General features: G+C 47.3%; 1 protein-coding gene across 1 annotated transcript in view; it reads left to right on the top strand.

Annotated features, from left to right (window-relative positions):
• st6galnac3 (ST6 (alpha-N-acetyl-neuraminyl-2,3-beta-galactosyl-1,3)-N-acetylgalactosaminide alpha-2,6-sialyltransferase 3) overlaps nucleotides 1–17,095 on the top strand; it is a 143,347-nt gene that overhangs the window by 16,977 nt on the left and 109,275 nt on the right. Inside the window, exon 2 of the mRNA XM_078408173.1 lies at nucleotides 1,425–1,631. Coding sequence (XP_078264299.1) covers nucleotides 1,425–1,631 — 207 coding nt within the window. The remainder of the gene's footprint in view (nucleotides 1–1,424; nucleotides 1,632–17,095) is intronic.

Below are 17,095 nucleotides of genomic sequence, written 5' to 3'. Positions count from 1 at the left end.
TCCACTGACTTGGCCTCCGCAGCCTTCTGTGGTTACTCCGGCACTTTGTGTTTTTTCGCAACATTCCAGCACCTGCAGTTCCTTGTGTCGACTCCTTACAGATCAGGGTTGAGCCCAAGTGGCTGGAGACGCTCAGAAACATTAACTCCTCTGTACTTGATATTTTGGGAGCAATATCTTGATAATGTAATGAGTCATGAATGTTACTGGAAAACACATCAGATAGCAGAACCGTGGGCGTGTGATTTTTACATTCACTCTCAGCTTCTAGGCAGTCGTGGTGGTTACTGGAACCTTCCATTGAGAAGGTGAGGCACTTTGTTAAAACAGATAACCGCATTGTGGGTGGATCAGGAAAATGTTCATCGTATCTGTTTACCAGTACATCTAAGCCTAATGTGCCTCTTGTGAATTATAGTGTCATAGAGTGATACAGCGTGGAAACAGTCCCTTCGGCCCAACTTGCCCACACCGGCCAACATGCCCATCTACGCTAGTCACACCAGCTTACGTTTGGCCCATATCCCTCTAAATATGTCCTATCCATGTACCTGTCCAAATGTTGTGATAGTACCTGCCTCAACTACCTCCTCCGGCTGCTTGTTCCATACACCCACCGCCCTTGTTCAAAAAAGGTTTCTCCTCAGGTTCCTATTAAACCTTCCCCCCCACCTCACCTTTTACCCACGTCCTCCAGTTCTTAATTCCCCTTGTCTGGGTAAAAGACTGTGCATTTACCCTTTATATTATTGTAATGATTTTCTAAACTTCTATAAGATCACCCATCATCAACCTGCGCTCCAAGGAATAAAGTCCCAGCCTGCTCAACCTCTCCCTGTAGCTCAGGCCCTCGAGTCCTGGCAACATCCTCGTATATCCAGTGTTGCAGTGCTAATTATTTGGGTGTCGGAGCTGTCACTGGTGCCTGAGCTTCAGCAGCACTGCTCCCCTGCGTATATCCTCTCTGTTTCCGCTCCAGCTTAACCACATCTTCTCTGTAACACGGTGTGCCCAGAACTGAACCCAATCCTCTCGAAGTGACCTCACAGTTTGAATAAGAAAGTAACTGCAGATGCTGGTACAAATCGAAGGTATTTATTCACAAAATGCTGGAGTAACTCAGCAGGTCAGGCAGCATTTCAGGAGAGAAGGAATGGGCGACGTTTCGGGTCGAGATCCTTCTTCAGACTTCACTGTTTGAAGGTGGGGGAGGGAAAGACCTCATTCTTCAGACTGAAGAATTTGAAGAAGAGTCCCGAACCGAAACGTCACCTATCCATTTTCTCCAGAGATGCTGCCTGGCCCACTGAGTTACTCCAGCGTTTTGTGTCCATCCTTGCTATAAACCAGCGCCTGCAGTTATTACATTTTTATTACATTTTATAACAAGAATCTTCCTTTTCTCTCCCGTTTCTACCTTGCAGCGAAAATTGATTCTGGTGCTGATTTTGATACTGGTGGTGTCGCTCTTCATAGCAGTGGTTCAGTATGCTCAGGACTTCTCCTCACTGCTGCTTCAGCCTTACCTTGGCCAGGATGGGATTGTGGGCACGGCAAGCGTTTACATACACGCCACCAGCAACCAGCAGCCTCGGGATCTCCCTGGCTACATCAGCGTCGTAACACAGCAGGTAAGCGCAGCCCCTTCACGCCACCTTCGACGGTCACCACCTACTTTTGTGTCTTTCTTCGGTTTAAACCAGCTCCTGCAGTTCCATCCCACACATACTCATGGTACCAGTTTGGTTTAGTGTATCGAGGTACAGTGACAAGCTTTTGTTGCGTGCTACCCAGTCAGCGGAAAGACAACACGTGATTACAATCGAGCCGTTTACAGTGTACGGATACATGGGCGGCATGGTAGCGCAGCGGTAGAGTTGCTGTTTTACAGCGAATGCAGCGCCGGAGACTCAGGTTCGATCCTGACTACGGGTGCTGCACTGTAAGGAGTTTGTACGTTCTCCCCGTGACCTGCGTGGGTTTACTCCGAGATCTTCGGTTTCCTCCCACACTCCAAAGACGTACAGGTATGTAGGTTAATTGGCTGGGTAAAATGTAAAAAAAATAAAATAAAAAAAATTTTAAAAAAATTGTCCCTAGTGGGTGTAGGATAGTGTTAATGTACGGGGATCACTGGGCGGCACGGACTTGGAGGGCCGAAAAGGCCTGTTTCCGGCTGTATATATATGATATGATATGATATGATAAGGGAATAATGTTTAGTACAAGGCAAAGCCAGCAAACAAGGGTAGATCGAGGGTCACCAATGAGGTAGATCGTAGTTTAGGGCTGCTCTCTGGTTGTGGTAGGATGGTTCAGTTGCCTGATAACAGCTGGGAAGAAACTATCCCTGAATCTGGAGGTGTGCGTTTTCACACTTCTGTACCTTTTGCCCGACGGGAGAGGGGAGAAGAGGGAGTGGCCGGGGTGCGGCTCGACCTTGATTATGCTGCTGGCCTTGTCGAGGCGGCGTGAGATGTAAATGGAGTCGATGGAAGGGAGGTTGGTTGTGCGATGTTCTGGGCTGTGTCCACAATTGGCTGCAATTTCTTGTGGTCTTGGATGGAGCTGTTCCCGAGACTGCAGGAAATTGCAGCGAATTGTGGACGCAGCCCAGACCATCACACATGACATGGTTGCGGTAGAGTCTGAAGGAGGGTCATGACCCAAAAGGTTGCCTGTCCATTCCATCCGCAGATAGGCTCTGAAGTTCCAGGAGCAGAAATAGGCCATTGAGCATATCGTCTACTCCGCCATTCAATCATGGCTGGTCTATCTTTCCCTCTCAACCCCATTTTCCTGCCTTCTCTCCATAACCCCTGACACCCATTAACAATCAAGAATCTATCTATCTCCGCCTTAAAAATGTCCATTGACTCTTCTGTGGCGATGAATTCCACAGATTCACCACCCTGTCGCCTGACCCGCTGAGTTACTCCAACACTTCATGAAACAACATTTTGTGTTTTGCTCCAGATGCCAACATCTGCAATTCCTCGTGCCTCCGCGATTATGGTACAGACAGACCCTTGACTCATCTTGTTTCGACCAATTTATCCTCAAAGCAGAAGATCCCGAATCGTTTCTCCCTGTCCTCACATTAGTGATGGTTATTTTCTCCTCCTCTCCCACACTGTTTGGACGATTACATGGATAGGGAAGGTTGAGAGGGATGTGGACAGTGCTGTCTGTGGCAATGTATTAAAGGAATTCCTCCTCATCTCCATTCTAAAGATACGTCCTTTTATTCTGAGGCTGTGCCCTCTGTTCCTAGGCTCTCCCAATACTGGAAACATCCGCTCTCACATCCACTCCATCCAATCTTTTCATTATTTGGTAGTTTTCAATGAGATCCCCCCCCCCCTCATCCTTCTAAACTCCAGCGAGGACAGACTGTCCTCCTCATACATTAACCCAATCATCCCCGGGATCATTCTCGTAAACCATCTCTGGACCATCTCCCATGCCAACACTTCCCTCCTCAGAGGCTGTAGTTTGATGTTTCATTGAAAAGATTTCTCAGTGGTTCAATGGAGCTTTTATCGTCACAGGTGCAAACACACAATGAAATTATTTTCTTGCATACAGTCCAGTGAAGCTTTGCCATCCCCAAGTGCATGCCAGATTCAGCAAAGTGCACAGAAATAGTCCACTAAGGAAGAAAAATAGTATTGGGTAGATTAATGGGACTGAAGGATGAAAAATCCCCTGGGCCTGATGATCTGCATCCCAGGGTCCTCAGGGAGGTGGCTCTAGAAATTGTGGACCCATTGGTGATCATTTTCCAATGTTCAATAGATTCAGGATCAGTTCCTGTGGATTGGAGGATAGCTAATGTTATCCCACTTTTCAAGAAAGGAGCGAGAGAAAACGGGGAATTACAGACCAGTTAGCCTGACTTCGGTGGTGGGAAAGATGCTGGAGTCAATTATTAAAGAGGTAATAACGGTGCATTTGGATAGCAGTAAAAGGATAAGTCCAAGTCAGCATGGATTTATGAAAGGGAAATCATGCTTGACTAATCTTCTGGAATTTTTTGAGGACGTGACAAATAAAATGGATGAAGGGGAGCCAGTGGATGTAGTGTATCTAGACTTTCAGAAAGCTTTTGATAAGGTCCCGCACGGGAGATTGGTGAGCAAAATTAGAGCACATGGTATGGGGGGTAGGGTGTTGACATGGATAGAAAATTGGTTGGCAGACAGGAAGAAAAGAGTAGGAGTAAACGGGTCCTTTTCAGAATGGGAGGCAGTGGCGAGTGGAGTGCCGCAAGGCTCGGTGTTGGGGCCGCAACTCTTTACCATATATATTAATGATTTGGAAGAGGGAATTAGAAGCAACACTAGCAAGTTTGCGGCTGACACAAAACTGGGTGGCAGTGTAAACTGTGAAGAGGATGTTAGGAGGTTGCAGGGTGACCTGGACAGGTTGAGTGAGTGGGCAGATGCGTGGCAGATGCAGTATAATATAGATAAATGTGAGGTTATCCACTTTGGTGGCAGAAACAAGGGGGCAGATTATTATCTCAATGGAGTTAGGTTAGGAAGGGGGAGGTGCAGCGAGACCTGGATGTACACCAGTCACTGAAAGTTGGCGTGCAGGTACAGCAGGCAGTGAAGAAAGCTAATGGTATGTTGGCCTTCATAAAAAGAGGATTTCAGTATAGGAGTAAAGAGGTTCTTCTGTAGTTGTATAGGGCCCTGGTAAGACGACATCTGGAGTATTGTGTACAGTTTTGGTCTCCTAATTTGAGGAAGGACATCCTTGTAATTGAGGCAGTGCAGCGTAGGTTCACGAGATTGATCACTGGGATGGCGGGACTGACATATGAGGGAAAGATTGAAAAGACTGGGCTTGTATTCACTGGAGCTTAGAAGAATGAGAGGGGATCTTATAGAAACATATAAAATTATAAAAGGACCGGACAAGCTAGATGCAGGAAACATGTTCCCAATATTGGGCGAGTCCAGAACCAGGGGCCACAGTCTTAGAATAAAGGGGAGGCCATTTAAAACTGAGGTGAGAAAAAAACTTTTCACCCAGAGAGTTGTGAATTTGTGGAATTGATTGTGGACGATCAGCGATGATCGCAATGAGTGGCGGTGCTTCCAATTTAGCATTGATTTGCTGTAATTTGTACCAAGCTCTACAATATAGATGTCGCTTGCTGTACAAAAGACTTATGATGCTGACTCAGTGAGCTTCTGCTGTTTAAAATAAATAACAAGGTAAATTAACCCTCGATACAGAGGGAACTGCAGCTGAGGGTTTACTTTTTTTTTAAATGCTGGAGTAACATTAGATCAGGCAGCATCTCTGGAGAACACGGATAGGTGACGTTTCGGGTCGGAACCCTACTTCAGAACCTGCTGAATATCTAAAAGGGATACCAGAACCAGGGGCCACAGTCTTAGAATAAAGGGGAGGCCATTTAAAACTGAGGTGAGAAGAAGCTTTTTCACCCAGAGAGTTGTGAATTTGTGGAATTCTCTGCCACGGAGGGCAGTGGAAGCCAAATCACTGGGTGGATTTAAGAGAGAGTTGGATAGAGCTTTAGGGGCTAGCGGAATCAAGGGATATGGGGAGAAGGCAGGCACGGGTTATTCATTTGTGGACGATTAGCCATGATCACAATGAATGGATTGCTGGCTCAAAGGGCCAAATGGCCTCCTCCTGCACCTATTTTCTATGTTTCTATGAAATCAAATATTTTGTTCAAGGTGGACACAAAATGCTGGAGTCACTCGGCGGGTCAGGCAGCATCTGTGGAGAAAAAGAACAGGTGACGTTTCGGGTCGGAACCCTTCTTCAGGCTGAGCACATGGCCGCTGGCTGGGTGAGGTCACGTGGGCCGCGAGGCGGTGACGTCACCCTTTGTCCCTTATCTGGGAGTGAGGAAGTTGGCAACCCCCGGCTGGCCCCATCCAGAATTCAGAGGGCATTGGTAAATTGCAGTCTTTTACCGAGACACATGGTTCTTGAAAGTGATGAACGCATCTAAGAAGCAAGGAGGCTTTTAATGTGATTCAGAGTGAAATGTTAAGAACAAAACATGTTGTAGTAAATGCGGCCAGTCTAGCCTTGGTGCTTGCTGATACTTACAAGGCCGTTAGTAACATGAGAAGCCAGTCGATGTGGCCATTGCAAGGCAAGAAAAAAAAGGAACACACACAAATAGCAACATTTTACAACCTCGTACCTTACCGAAGCAAACTAGTTTAGTTTAGTTTCGAGATACAGCACGGAAACAGGCCCTTCGGCCCACCGAGCCCACACCGACCAGCGATCGCCGCTCATCGACACTATCCTACACTAGGGACAATCTTTTCATTTATCCCAAGCCATTTAAAACTGAGGTGAGAAGAAACATTTTCACACAGAGTTGTGAATTTGTGGAATTCTCTGCCACAGAAGGCAGTGGAGGCCAATTCACTGGATGAATTTAAAAAGAGAGTTAGATAAAGCTCTAGGGGCTAGTGGAATCATCGGATATGGGGAGAAGGTAGGCGCGGGTTACTGATTGTGGATGATCAGCCATGATCACAATGAATGGCGGTGCTGGCTCGTTTCCGAGGGTCTATCTCTGGACTAACCTAGACTAAACCAGACATTCTTTCTCTCCAGAGATGCTGCCTGACCCGCTGAGTTACTCCAGCATTTTGCGTCTACCTTCGATTTAAACCAGCATCTGCAGTTCTTTCCTAAACTAAAGCAGATTTAGACTTTAGACTTAAAAAATACGGCGTGAAAACAGGCCCTTTGGCCCACTGAGTCCGCACCAGCCAGTGATCACCCCGTACACTAACACTATCCTACTGTCTAAGGGATCATTTACATTTTTACTGATCCAATTAACCGACAAACCTGGGCGTTTTGGGAGTGTGGGAGCAAACCGGAGTACCCGGAGAAACCCACGTGGTCACAGGGAGAAGTGCAAACTCCGTACAGACAGCACCCGTAGTCAGTCTCTGGTGCTGTAAGGCAGCAACTCTACCACTGCACCAAAATATGCTTTAATTTTACTTTTTATTACGTGAAATATAAAAAAAATTCCAGTGTACCCAGTAAGTTTCATGGGAATAGGAAAGCTATGCCAGTCCTGGTCTCCGGATCTGGGATCCAGCGATATTCCGGACAGGGCTCTGTCTGTGCAATTAATTGGCTGTTGTTTCGGGATGGAGTGGATGTGGAGAGGATGTTTCCACTAGTGGCAGAGTCTAAAGGACATTCCTTCAGGAGGAGATGAGCAGGAATTTCTTTAGTGAATCTGTGGAATTCATTGCCACAGACGGCTGTGGAAGCCAGGTCAGTGGATGTTTTCAAGGTAGAGATAGATAGATTTGTGATTAGTAAGGGTGTCGGGGGTTATGGAAAGATGGCAGGAGAATGGGGTTAGGAGGGAGAGATAGATCAGCCATGATTGAATGGCGGAGTAGACTTGATGGGCCGAATGGCCTAATTCTGCTCCTATCGCTTATGAGATGGGACCAGATAAACACAATGCCTCTTCATCTGAGGCTGCACTGTGATTTATGGATGCTATCACGAGTACTGTGTTTGTATCAAAACAATTTGAAGCCAACATGTTCAATTAACTGTTTTGAATTGATATATAGCTGAATCTCGAATCTTTAAAAACAACGATCTCAGTTTAGGATTCACAGCCGGTGTGACTGAGGCAATCAACGTCAAATATATTGGCAGATATTAAGCGTGATAAATGGGTCCCTGGAACATGTATTATGAAGTCTCTGAGCGGGTCATCATTAAATTCTTTCTGCTCTCTTACACAATAGTAAATAGCAGCTTATTTTCCCAAGTATAGACCTGGCATGAATTGATTATCTGACATGTTTAGTGTAATGGATTGGAGTTTGTCTTCACTATTGGGACAAGAATCTTCGCCTCAGTTTAGTTTCGTTTATTGTCATGTGTACCGAGGTACAGTGAAAAGCTTTTGTTGCGTGCTAACCAATCAGCGGAAAGACAAAACATGATTACCATCGAGCCGTCCACAGTGTACGGGTGCATGATAAAGGGAATAACGCGAATAACGTTTAGTGCAAGGTAAAAGCCAGTAAAGTCCTGTCAAAGATAGTCCGAGGGTCTCCAATGAGGTAGATGGTTGCTCAGGACTGCTCTCCAGTTGTTGGTTGGATGGTTCAGTTGCCTGATAACAGCTGGGAAGAAACTGGGCGGGGGGGCAGGGGGGCGGGGGGGGCAGGGGGGCATGGTTCATAGAACAGAAAAGCACAATAACTGGTCTTTTGGTCCACAATGTCTGTGCTGAGCAGGATGCCAAGACCGTCTCTTAACTACCTGCACATAATCCATATCCCTCCATTCCCTGCATATCCACGCTCCTATCCGAAAGTCTCTTAAACACCATTATTGTATCTGCCTCCACCACCACCTCCCGGCAGCACATTCCAGACTCGCCACCCCACACATCTCCTTTAAACATTGCCCCCTCTCACCCTCCAGAGTTTGAAATTCCATCCTGACAAAATAGGTTCTGACTGTCTGCCCTATCAATGCCACTGTTCCAGGGAACGTGTACCACTTGTATTCTGAACCCGGGTCTCCGGCGCCGAGAGGCAGCAGCTCTACCAGCTGCGCCACTGTGCCGCCCAACTTCCTCTTTTTGCTGTCCTCCTCATATTATAACTTGATCGCGCCAACATCTTGCTTGGCAGCATTAAACTAAAAGGTGCACTCACTGAACAATGTTTGAAGAGAAAAAGGCTAGATCTTGCTGGCAGGAGATATCTTAAAAGTTCATACGTCCATGCCTTCGGAGCCGAATTAGGCCATTCGGCCCATCAAAGTCTACTCAGCCATTCAACCATGGCTGATCTATCCCTCTCAATCCCATTCTCCTGCCTTCTCCCCATAACCCCTAACACCCGCACTAATTAAGAAAAACTCTCTATACCCGACTTGGACAATGTGGACAATCATTATTTCGTCTCGATTTGTGTTAGTTAAACCCAGCCCCCCCTCTCTCCTCCCCCCCACCCGCCTCACTCTTTTCTCCCCCCACCCCCTCACTCTCTTCCCCCCCTCACTCTCTTCCCCCCCACTCTCTTCCCCCCCACTCTCTTCCCCCCCCCACTCTCTTCCCCCCCCCACTCTCTTCCCCCCCCACTCTCTCTCCCCCCCCACTCTCTCTCCCCCCCACTCTCTTCCCCCCCTCACTCTCTTCCCCCCCCTCACTCTCTCCCCCCCCCTCACTCTCGCCCCCCCCCCCCCATTCCCTCCCTCTCCCCCACTCCCACTAGTCTGAGATGACATTTAGTGGTGCTCACCCCTAATTCCCATTTACAGGTGTCCTCCCCTAATTCCCTATTTACTGGTGTCCTCCCCTATTTACTGGTGTCCTTGCCTGAGCTACAGCTTTGGGATGTGGGAGGAAACAGGAGCAGGATGGAACCACCCTCCCGGTCACAGGGGGAAAGTGCAAACTCCACACAGACAGCACCCAAGGTCAGGATGTGACCCGGGTCTCTGGTGCTGTGAGGCAGCCACTCTATCACCATGCCACTGTGTTGCTCTTACACATTTAACTTAGAAACATAGAAAGTAGGTGCATGAGTAGGCCCTTCGAGCCAGCACCGCCATTCAATGTGATCATGGCTGATCATCCACAATAAATACCCTGCTCTGAGTTTTTCCCCATATCCCTTGATTACCTTAGCCCTAAGAGCCAAATCTTCCTACACTTTAGAGTTCAAAGATCTTTTGCACCAGGAGTCTAACGTGATAACAAGTAATCTAGGATCAGGACCAATCTTCCTTCTTTGAACACAGCCAAAGGCTGAGGATGAATTAATGTTAAATCTGGCACAGAAAGCAAAATAGAAAGTAAGAAAGAAAGAAAGGTGGAGCTGAGAGGAGAGGAACTTGAGGCAGAATTGAAAAGCAGAGAAGATATATGTTTTAAATGCGAATCTTTTATCTTCATCGGACATCCAGAAATTGTCAGCCTTGTGGCTGGAACGAGCCAGGTGTAACAGATTAAGGCTAGCAACTAGAACTCATTTCATCCAATACAATCAGACTGTGTTAGTTTCCTTGTTAAACTGCAGAGGAAAAGGCAATTCAGACTGCACTGGATTAACGGCAGCAAAGAGCCCACTGAGTCTGGGGAGACCAGCGATCACCCTGTACATTAATACTATCCCACACACTAGGGATAATTTTACAATTTAACCTACAAACGTGTACATCTTTAGAGTGTGGAAAGAAACCGGAACAACTCGAGTTCATGTTATATTTAGTTTAGAGACACAGCGTGGAAACAGGCCCTTCGGCCCACTGCGTCCGTGCCATCCATCGATCACCCCGTACACTAGTTCCATCCCACACACTGGGGACAATTTACAGAAGCCAATTAACCTGCATGTCTTTAGATGAAATTGGACAAAACCCACACAGGTCACGGGGGGGGGGGGGGATGTGCAAACTCCGCACAGACAGCACCCGTAGTCGGGATGGAGCGCGGGTCTCTGGCGCTGCAAGGCAGCAACTCAACCGCTGCTCCACCGTGCTGCTTTCATTTTGCTTTTGGCATCAAATGATGCACTGTTAGGCAGGTGCAGGGTCAGTCTCTCTGAAGAAGGGTCTCGACCCGAATCGTCACTTACTCCTTCTGTCCAGAGATGCTGCCTGTCCTGCTGAGCTACTCCAGCTTTTTGTGTCTGTTTTCAGTCTCTCTCTCTCGCTCTCTCTCTCTCTGGCCTGTCCAACAGCAGCCATTAGCCGCAGCTGGACATTGACTGCTTCAATCCCAGCGCTGGCTTCCTTTCTCGTGACAGGCGCACGCTGGGAGACTGACCAATTAGTGCTAATTGATGATAAATTGTAGGCACCAACCTTCAGCGGCCTGACATCCATTAAGAATTGTCTGGAGCCATTCCTTGTGGGGCACCTGACAGCTGTCGGGAAGGTGACAGGAATTTCCCATTACCCAGCCCTGTCCAGCTTCGTGTTTACACTGCCGTCCCTCGTTATCTCACCTCTTCCCCCTGCTCCTTGTTACACACGGCATCAGCGGTGGTTGCAAGTGGTGGAACGAACTGCACAAACGCACTGGAAATGATTTTGAAAGCAAAAAAAACTTTTAATACTCAGGACTGCAAGAAAACCTATCGTGAACTAGAGTTGTCTTGCTGCAGAGAGAACTGGTTTTCCGTTTGCGTATGGAAGGGACTGCAGATGCTGGTTTAAACCGAAGATAGACACAAAAAGCTGGAGTAACTCAGCGGGACAGGCAGCATGTCTGGGGAAAAAGGAATAGGTGACGTTTCGGGTCGAGACCCTTGAGTTTAGTTTAGCTTCGAGATGCAGCGTGGAAACAGGCCCTTGGTCCCACCAAGTCTGCGCCGACCAGCGATCACACGTGCATCAGCTCTACCCTACACACTGGTGACGATTTACCGAAGGCAGGCAACCTGCACGTCTTTGGAATGTGGGGGGGAACCGGAGCACCCGGAGAAAATCCACGCGGCCGCGGGAAGAACGTACAAACAGCACCCGTGGTCAGGATCGAACCCAGGTCTCTGGCGCCGTCGGGCAAAAGTTCTACCGCTGCGCCATTGAGCAGCCCCGTGGTCAGAATTATAACCAGGAAGCCATTTCATTTGGGTCTGCTTGGTCCCAATTTACTCATAATGAACAACTGTTCCTGGGGCAGGATCGCAAACTCCTGAATGTTAATAGTGTTCAGCAGAAAAAAATATTCTGCTTTTATTATTGATTTCCAGCCTCAGCTGAAGAATTTGATGTTTTGATTTTCCATTAAAATTTAATATTGTGCAACGCATTTAACTCCTCTAAGCAGAGTTTCTCCTCGGTTTGCATTGGGTTAAACAAGTGAGAACTTGACACGTAAGTGTTGTATTCTCTGGAGCACAGCTGAGATACCTGTTTCTGGTGTTTCTTCCATACTAACTAAGATTGATTTTTTACCCTTTGCTCTCACACCAGTCCATTGCTGGTACTTTACCGATCAATAGTTTAAAAGAATCGGACTTCAACCATTTGATAAACATGCAGCCTTCACCTGCATTCTGTGATGGGCCTGGAATCAACGATTTCGGTGAAGGTCCGATCTCTGACGATCTGTCCCGGTCCCAGCGCACTGATGTGATCGTAAAGAAAGCCTCCACTTCCTTCAAAGATTGAGGAGATTCAGTATGTCCATGAATACTCTCAGGAACCTCCTCAGAGGTATGCTAGAACGCTGCCACAGGCCAACCTGAGGAGCACCTTCAGCAACAGACTGGTTCCACCAAGATGCAGCACAGAACAGAATGCCACAGGAGATCCTTCTTCCCTGTGGCTATCAACCCTGTGTACAACCCCTCCCCCTTCTGTCATGGGGTAGACTGAGACTGACAACCCTCCTACCCTCCCCCCCTCCCCCCATCCCAATCTTTGCATATTCCCAATCCTTTCCACTCGTCACTTTAATGTCATGCTTCATGCATTTTGTGTTTTTATGACTGTTGGCTGATCAATTTCCCACTTTGGATAAATAAATATTCTATCGTACCGTATCATATCATGGCCTGGTTTGGTAATTCAAATGTCCAGAAACATAGAAACATAGAAAATAGGTGCAACGAAGGAGAAACATTTGGTTCAGTTTCAGTTTAGTTTATTGTCACGTGTACCCTGGTACAGTGAAAAGCTTTTGTTGCGTGCTAACCAGTCAGAGGAAAGACAATGCATGATTACAATTGAGCCATTCACAGTCTAGACACATGATAAGGGAAAGTGAGAAGTATTGTTGTACAGTAGAGATTTGAGAGTGTTGTAATATGTGATTATAGAAAGATTGTAGATTGTAGAAAGGAGATGAGAAGGAATTTCTTTAGTCAGAAGAAAAGATACTAGAGGAACAAGATAGACCACTCGACCCTAAAAACCGTAGTACGTCATGACGCCATTTTAGTAGGCAGAAACTTGCAGGAACATTTTAAAAGAAAAAGAACAAAAATCTGTGAATTGATAGATGAGATATATTCTGCATTTTCATGGTATCGTCACACATACTGTTCCCCCAAAACACTGATTACACTGCGAGAGGCATAGCGAACGGCGGGGTTTGCATACTGAAATGGCTCCTTTGCGTACTACACTTCAGTATAGGCAATTTCAACGGAGTGGTCCATCTTGTTCCTCTAATATCTTTGGTGAGGTTAGACCGTGGGCTGACATGCCTTTTCGTTTCATGTCGCGACCCACATCCCATATCTACCTGTATTTATAACATACTAGACCAAGTGGACCCGTTGGGCCCAAACCTCTCCTGCATTGGTGCAGCACACTCCCCCCCTCCCCCACTCCCCTCTCCCCCCTCCCTCCCCTCTCCCCCCTCCCTCCCCTTCCCCCTCCATCTCTCCTTTCCCTCCCCCTCCCCTTCCAGCCCCTCCCTCCCTCCCTCCTCCCCCCCCCCACCTCCCTTCCCCTCCCTCCCTTCCCCTCCCTCCTCCTCCTCCCCTCCCTCCATCAATAGACAATAGGTGCAGGAGGAGGCCATTCGGCCCTTCGAGCCAGCACCGCCATTCAATGTGATCATGGCTGATCATTCTCAATCAGTACCCCATTCCTGCCTTCTCCCCATACCCCCTGACTCCACTATCCTTAAGAGCTCTATCTAAGAGCATCCTCCCCCTCCTCCCCTTCCCCTCCCCCTCCCCCCACTCCATCCCCTCAACTCCCCTTATCCTCCCTCCTCCTCCCCCCCCCCCCTCCCTCCCTGTGAGATAGATTTAAACGTTAAAATGTGAATAACTTAAAAGATATAACACCAATTTCAATAAAACTACTTGCATTACCATTAAGGCGATGACAGTCAGTAAAGTGGGCCTAAAATTGTCACGCTATCGTGTACCGTTTTGGCTGTAGTTCGATCACAAGCAAACAAACAAACAAACGAGAGTTTTAGTATATAGATTGTGTAAAAATATTTAATAGAAATGATATCTGAAACTCGTCAAGAACAAAACCTGCACATATTTTTAAAATATGGAAAGAAAACTCCAAATTCTAGTCGATTTTCCGAGTAGTAATTGTCCAATCAAAGCACGTTTGGCATTGAGTCGGATGCCAATTGACCAACCGCGCGCTTTGTTTCAAGCTAGCTAGGCAGGGAGCCCACTGGGATAAATAATGGCGGAGAGTATTTTGTCCATCTCCGGCTTAAACCAGCATCTGCAGCTCTATCCTACACACTAGCACAAAGGAAGATGGTTGTGGTGACATGAGGTAATCTCAGCCACAGAACATCTCTGCAGGAGTTCCTCAGCTTCGTTCGTGTCCAGGGCTCGGCCACATTCAGCTGCTTCATCAATTACCTTTCTTCAGTCGTAAGGTCAGAAGGAGGGATGTGCGCTGTTGAATGCTCAATGTTCAGCACCACAGATACTGAAGCCATTCTACATCCAAATGCCGAAAAACGTGAACCATGTCTAACAATGGGCTGATAGGCAGCAAGTAAGATTCACCCGCACAAGTGCCGGGCTGTGACAATAACAAATGAGAAAATCCAACTATCATCTCCTGACATTCACTGGGATTTACTTAACCGAATCCGCAATATAGACATCTGGGGATAATCATTAACCAGAAACTGAACTAGATTAGCTATTTACCTAAAGTGGCTAAAAGGGCAGGTTAGGGGCTAATAATCTTGCAGCAAGCAGGGTGGCACGGCGACACAGCAGTAGAGTTGCCGCCTTACAGTACTTGCACTGCCAGAGACCCAGGTTCAATGCCGACTACGGGTTCTGTGTATACAGGGTTTGTACGTTCTCCCCGTGACCTGCGTGGGATTTCTCCGAGATCTCTGGTTCCTTCCCACACTCCAAAGACGTACAGGTTTGTACGTTAATTGGCTTGGTATAAATGTAAATTGTCCCTAGTGTGTGTGGGATAGTGTTAATGGTTTGGTATAAATGTAAATGTAAGTTGTACCTCGTGTCTGTCTGTCCGTGGGTGCGGGGGGAGGAGAGGGAAGTTTTGTTGCCTCCATCACAGTGAGGGGGTATTTGGAGTCACTGTGATGGATGTTTGTGTTGGGGTCGTGTGTCCTGTGTTCTTTTCTTTTTTGCTGTGTCTTGTGACTGCTGAAATTTCGCTCGGTGTTTGTGCCGAGTGACAATAAAGTTTTGTTATGTTATGTTATGTTATGTTATGTTATGGTGTTGAGGAGCGGGGATCGCTGGTCGGTGCGGACTCAGTGGGCCGAAGAGCCTGTTTCTGCGCTGTATCTCCAAACTAAACTAAACTAAAGGAAGCAACTCCCCTCCTAACTCCCCAAAACCTGTCTCCCATCGTCAAAGCTCAAGTCAGGAGCACAATGGAATACTCTCCATTTGTCTAGATGAGCACATCTTGAAGAGCCTTGATACCGAACAGGACACATTGGTTCTCTTAATTGACGCCCATTCGCATTCATCCACTCACCCCACCCCGACACACAGTGGCAGCAGTTTGCACCATCTACAGGATGCTGTGGAGCAAGTCATTGAAACTCTTGAGAAGGCACCTTCCAAATCCATAAGAAGGACTCGGGCAGCCAAAGCATGGGGACACCACCACCTGGAGGTTGCCCTGCTAGCCAGACACCATCCCCACTTGGCAACGTGTCGCTGTTCCTTCACTGTTGATGGGTCAAAGTCCTGGAACTCACTCACTCACTCACGAACAACACAAGGGCTGCAGCGATTCAAGAAGGCAGCTCACCTGCACCTTCTCAAGAGCATCGAGAGATGAGTAATTCAATGCTGGCACAGCCTGTGATGCTCACATCCCTTGAATGAATGTTTTAAATAAAGAGTGCATTCACCGATACCAACTTAAGGACGCAAATTCACAGGTTAAGTTCTCCGTCCAATTTAGTTTTCGTATCAACACGAACAGAATATCTCTGCAGTCGATCCTGGCAAGACCCTGCAGTGCGTGTTCAGAATTCTCTCTCTCTGAGCTCCAGGAAAGCCCCGGGGAAGCTGGGACTGGAGCTGGCCAGAGCTGGGTCTCGCGGATCGACAGAGCCCACCGCTTGACTTTTTCTAATTTGCTGAATTAATCAGTGTGCAACTTTTTGCACGGACGAGTTATGAATTCCTTCTCGATGATTTTTAATCTAAATCTGTGCCAAATTTCAAGTAGATACCACAGATGGGTCACGGAAGTTAAAATCTAGACGGAAGTTAAAATCTAGACACATTTTCGATGTTCGGGCCTAGGTGGCGAATCTATGGAATTTATTGCTGCAGACGGCTGTGGAGGCCATCAGTGGATATTTTTAAGGAGGAGATTGATAGGTTCTTGATTAGTACGGGCGTCAGGGGTTGTGGGGAGAAGGCAGGAGAAGGTGGATGAGAGGGAGAGATAGATCAGCCATGATTGAATGACAGAGTAGATTTCATGGGCCGAGTGGCCTAATTCTGCTCCTATCCCTTATTACAGAAAGTGGTGGACACCTCTTGGTCCATCGTGGGTACTGACCCGCCCCCACCATTGAAGGTCACATATGGCAATTGAACACTCTTGACACTTGACATTGTATGTACTGAACCCACTATCCGTTAGTTTAGTTTAGAGAGACAGCATGGAAACAGACCCTTTGGCCCACCTAGTCCACGCCGACCCTGCGATCACCCTGTACACTGGTTTCTATCCTACACACTAGGGACAATGTACAGAGGCCAATTAACCTACAAACCTGCAAGCCTTTGGAATGCGGGAGGAAAACCGGAGCACCCACATGCAGTCACAGGGAGAACGTTACAAACTCTGTACAGACAGCACCTGTAGTCAGGATTGAACCCGGGTCTCTTGGCGCTGTAAGGCAGTAGCTCTACCCACTATGCCCAGTGTTCCAGCATTTTGACTCAACAGCATAATATGACAAAGGCTTTATATCTACCGTTGCGCCATTGTGTGTATGTATAGATGTGTGTATGTGTACTGGACCCATTTTCAGGCCAGTTATTTCATTCACTGAACTCAGTGACAACCTGGTTACCATCTGCGCTGAATCAAATGACATGTACTCTACCCAAGGACAGTTCAATTATTGTCT

The sequence above is a fragment of the Rhinoraja longicauda genome, chromosome 11 (genome assembly GCF_053455715.1).
Source record: "Rhinoraja longicauda isolate Sanriku21f chromosome 11, sRhiLon1.1, whole genome shotgun sequence".
Lineage (NCBI taxonomy): Eukaryota > Metazoa > Chordata > Chondrichthyes > Rajiformes > Arhynchobatidae > Rhinoraja > Rhinoraja longicauda.
Note: the sequence above shows the minus strand (reverse complement) of the source record. Positions and strands in the feature narration are given on the sequence as shown.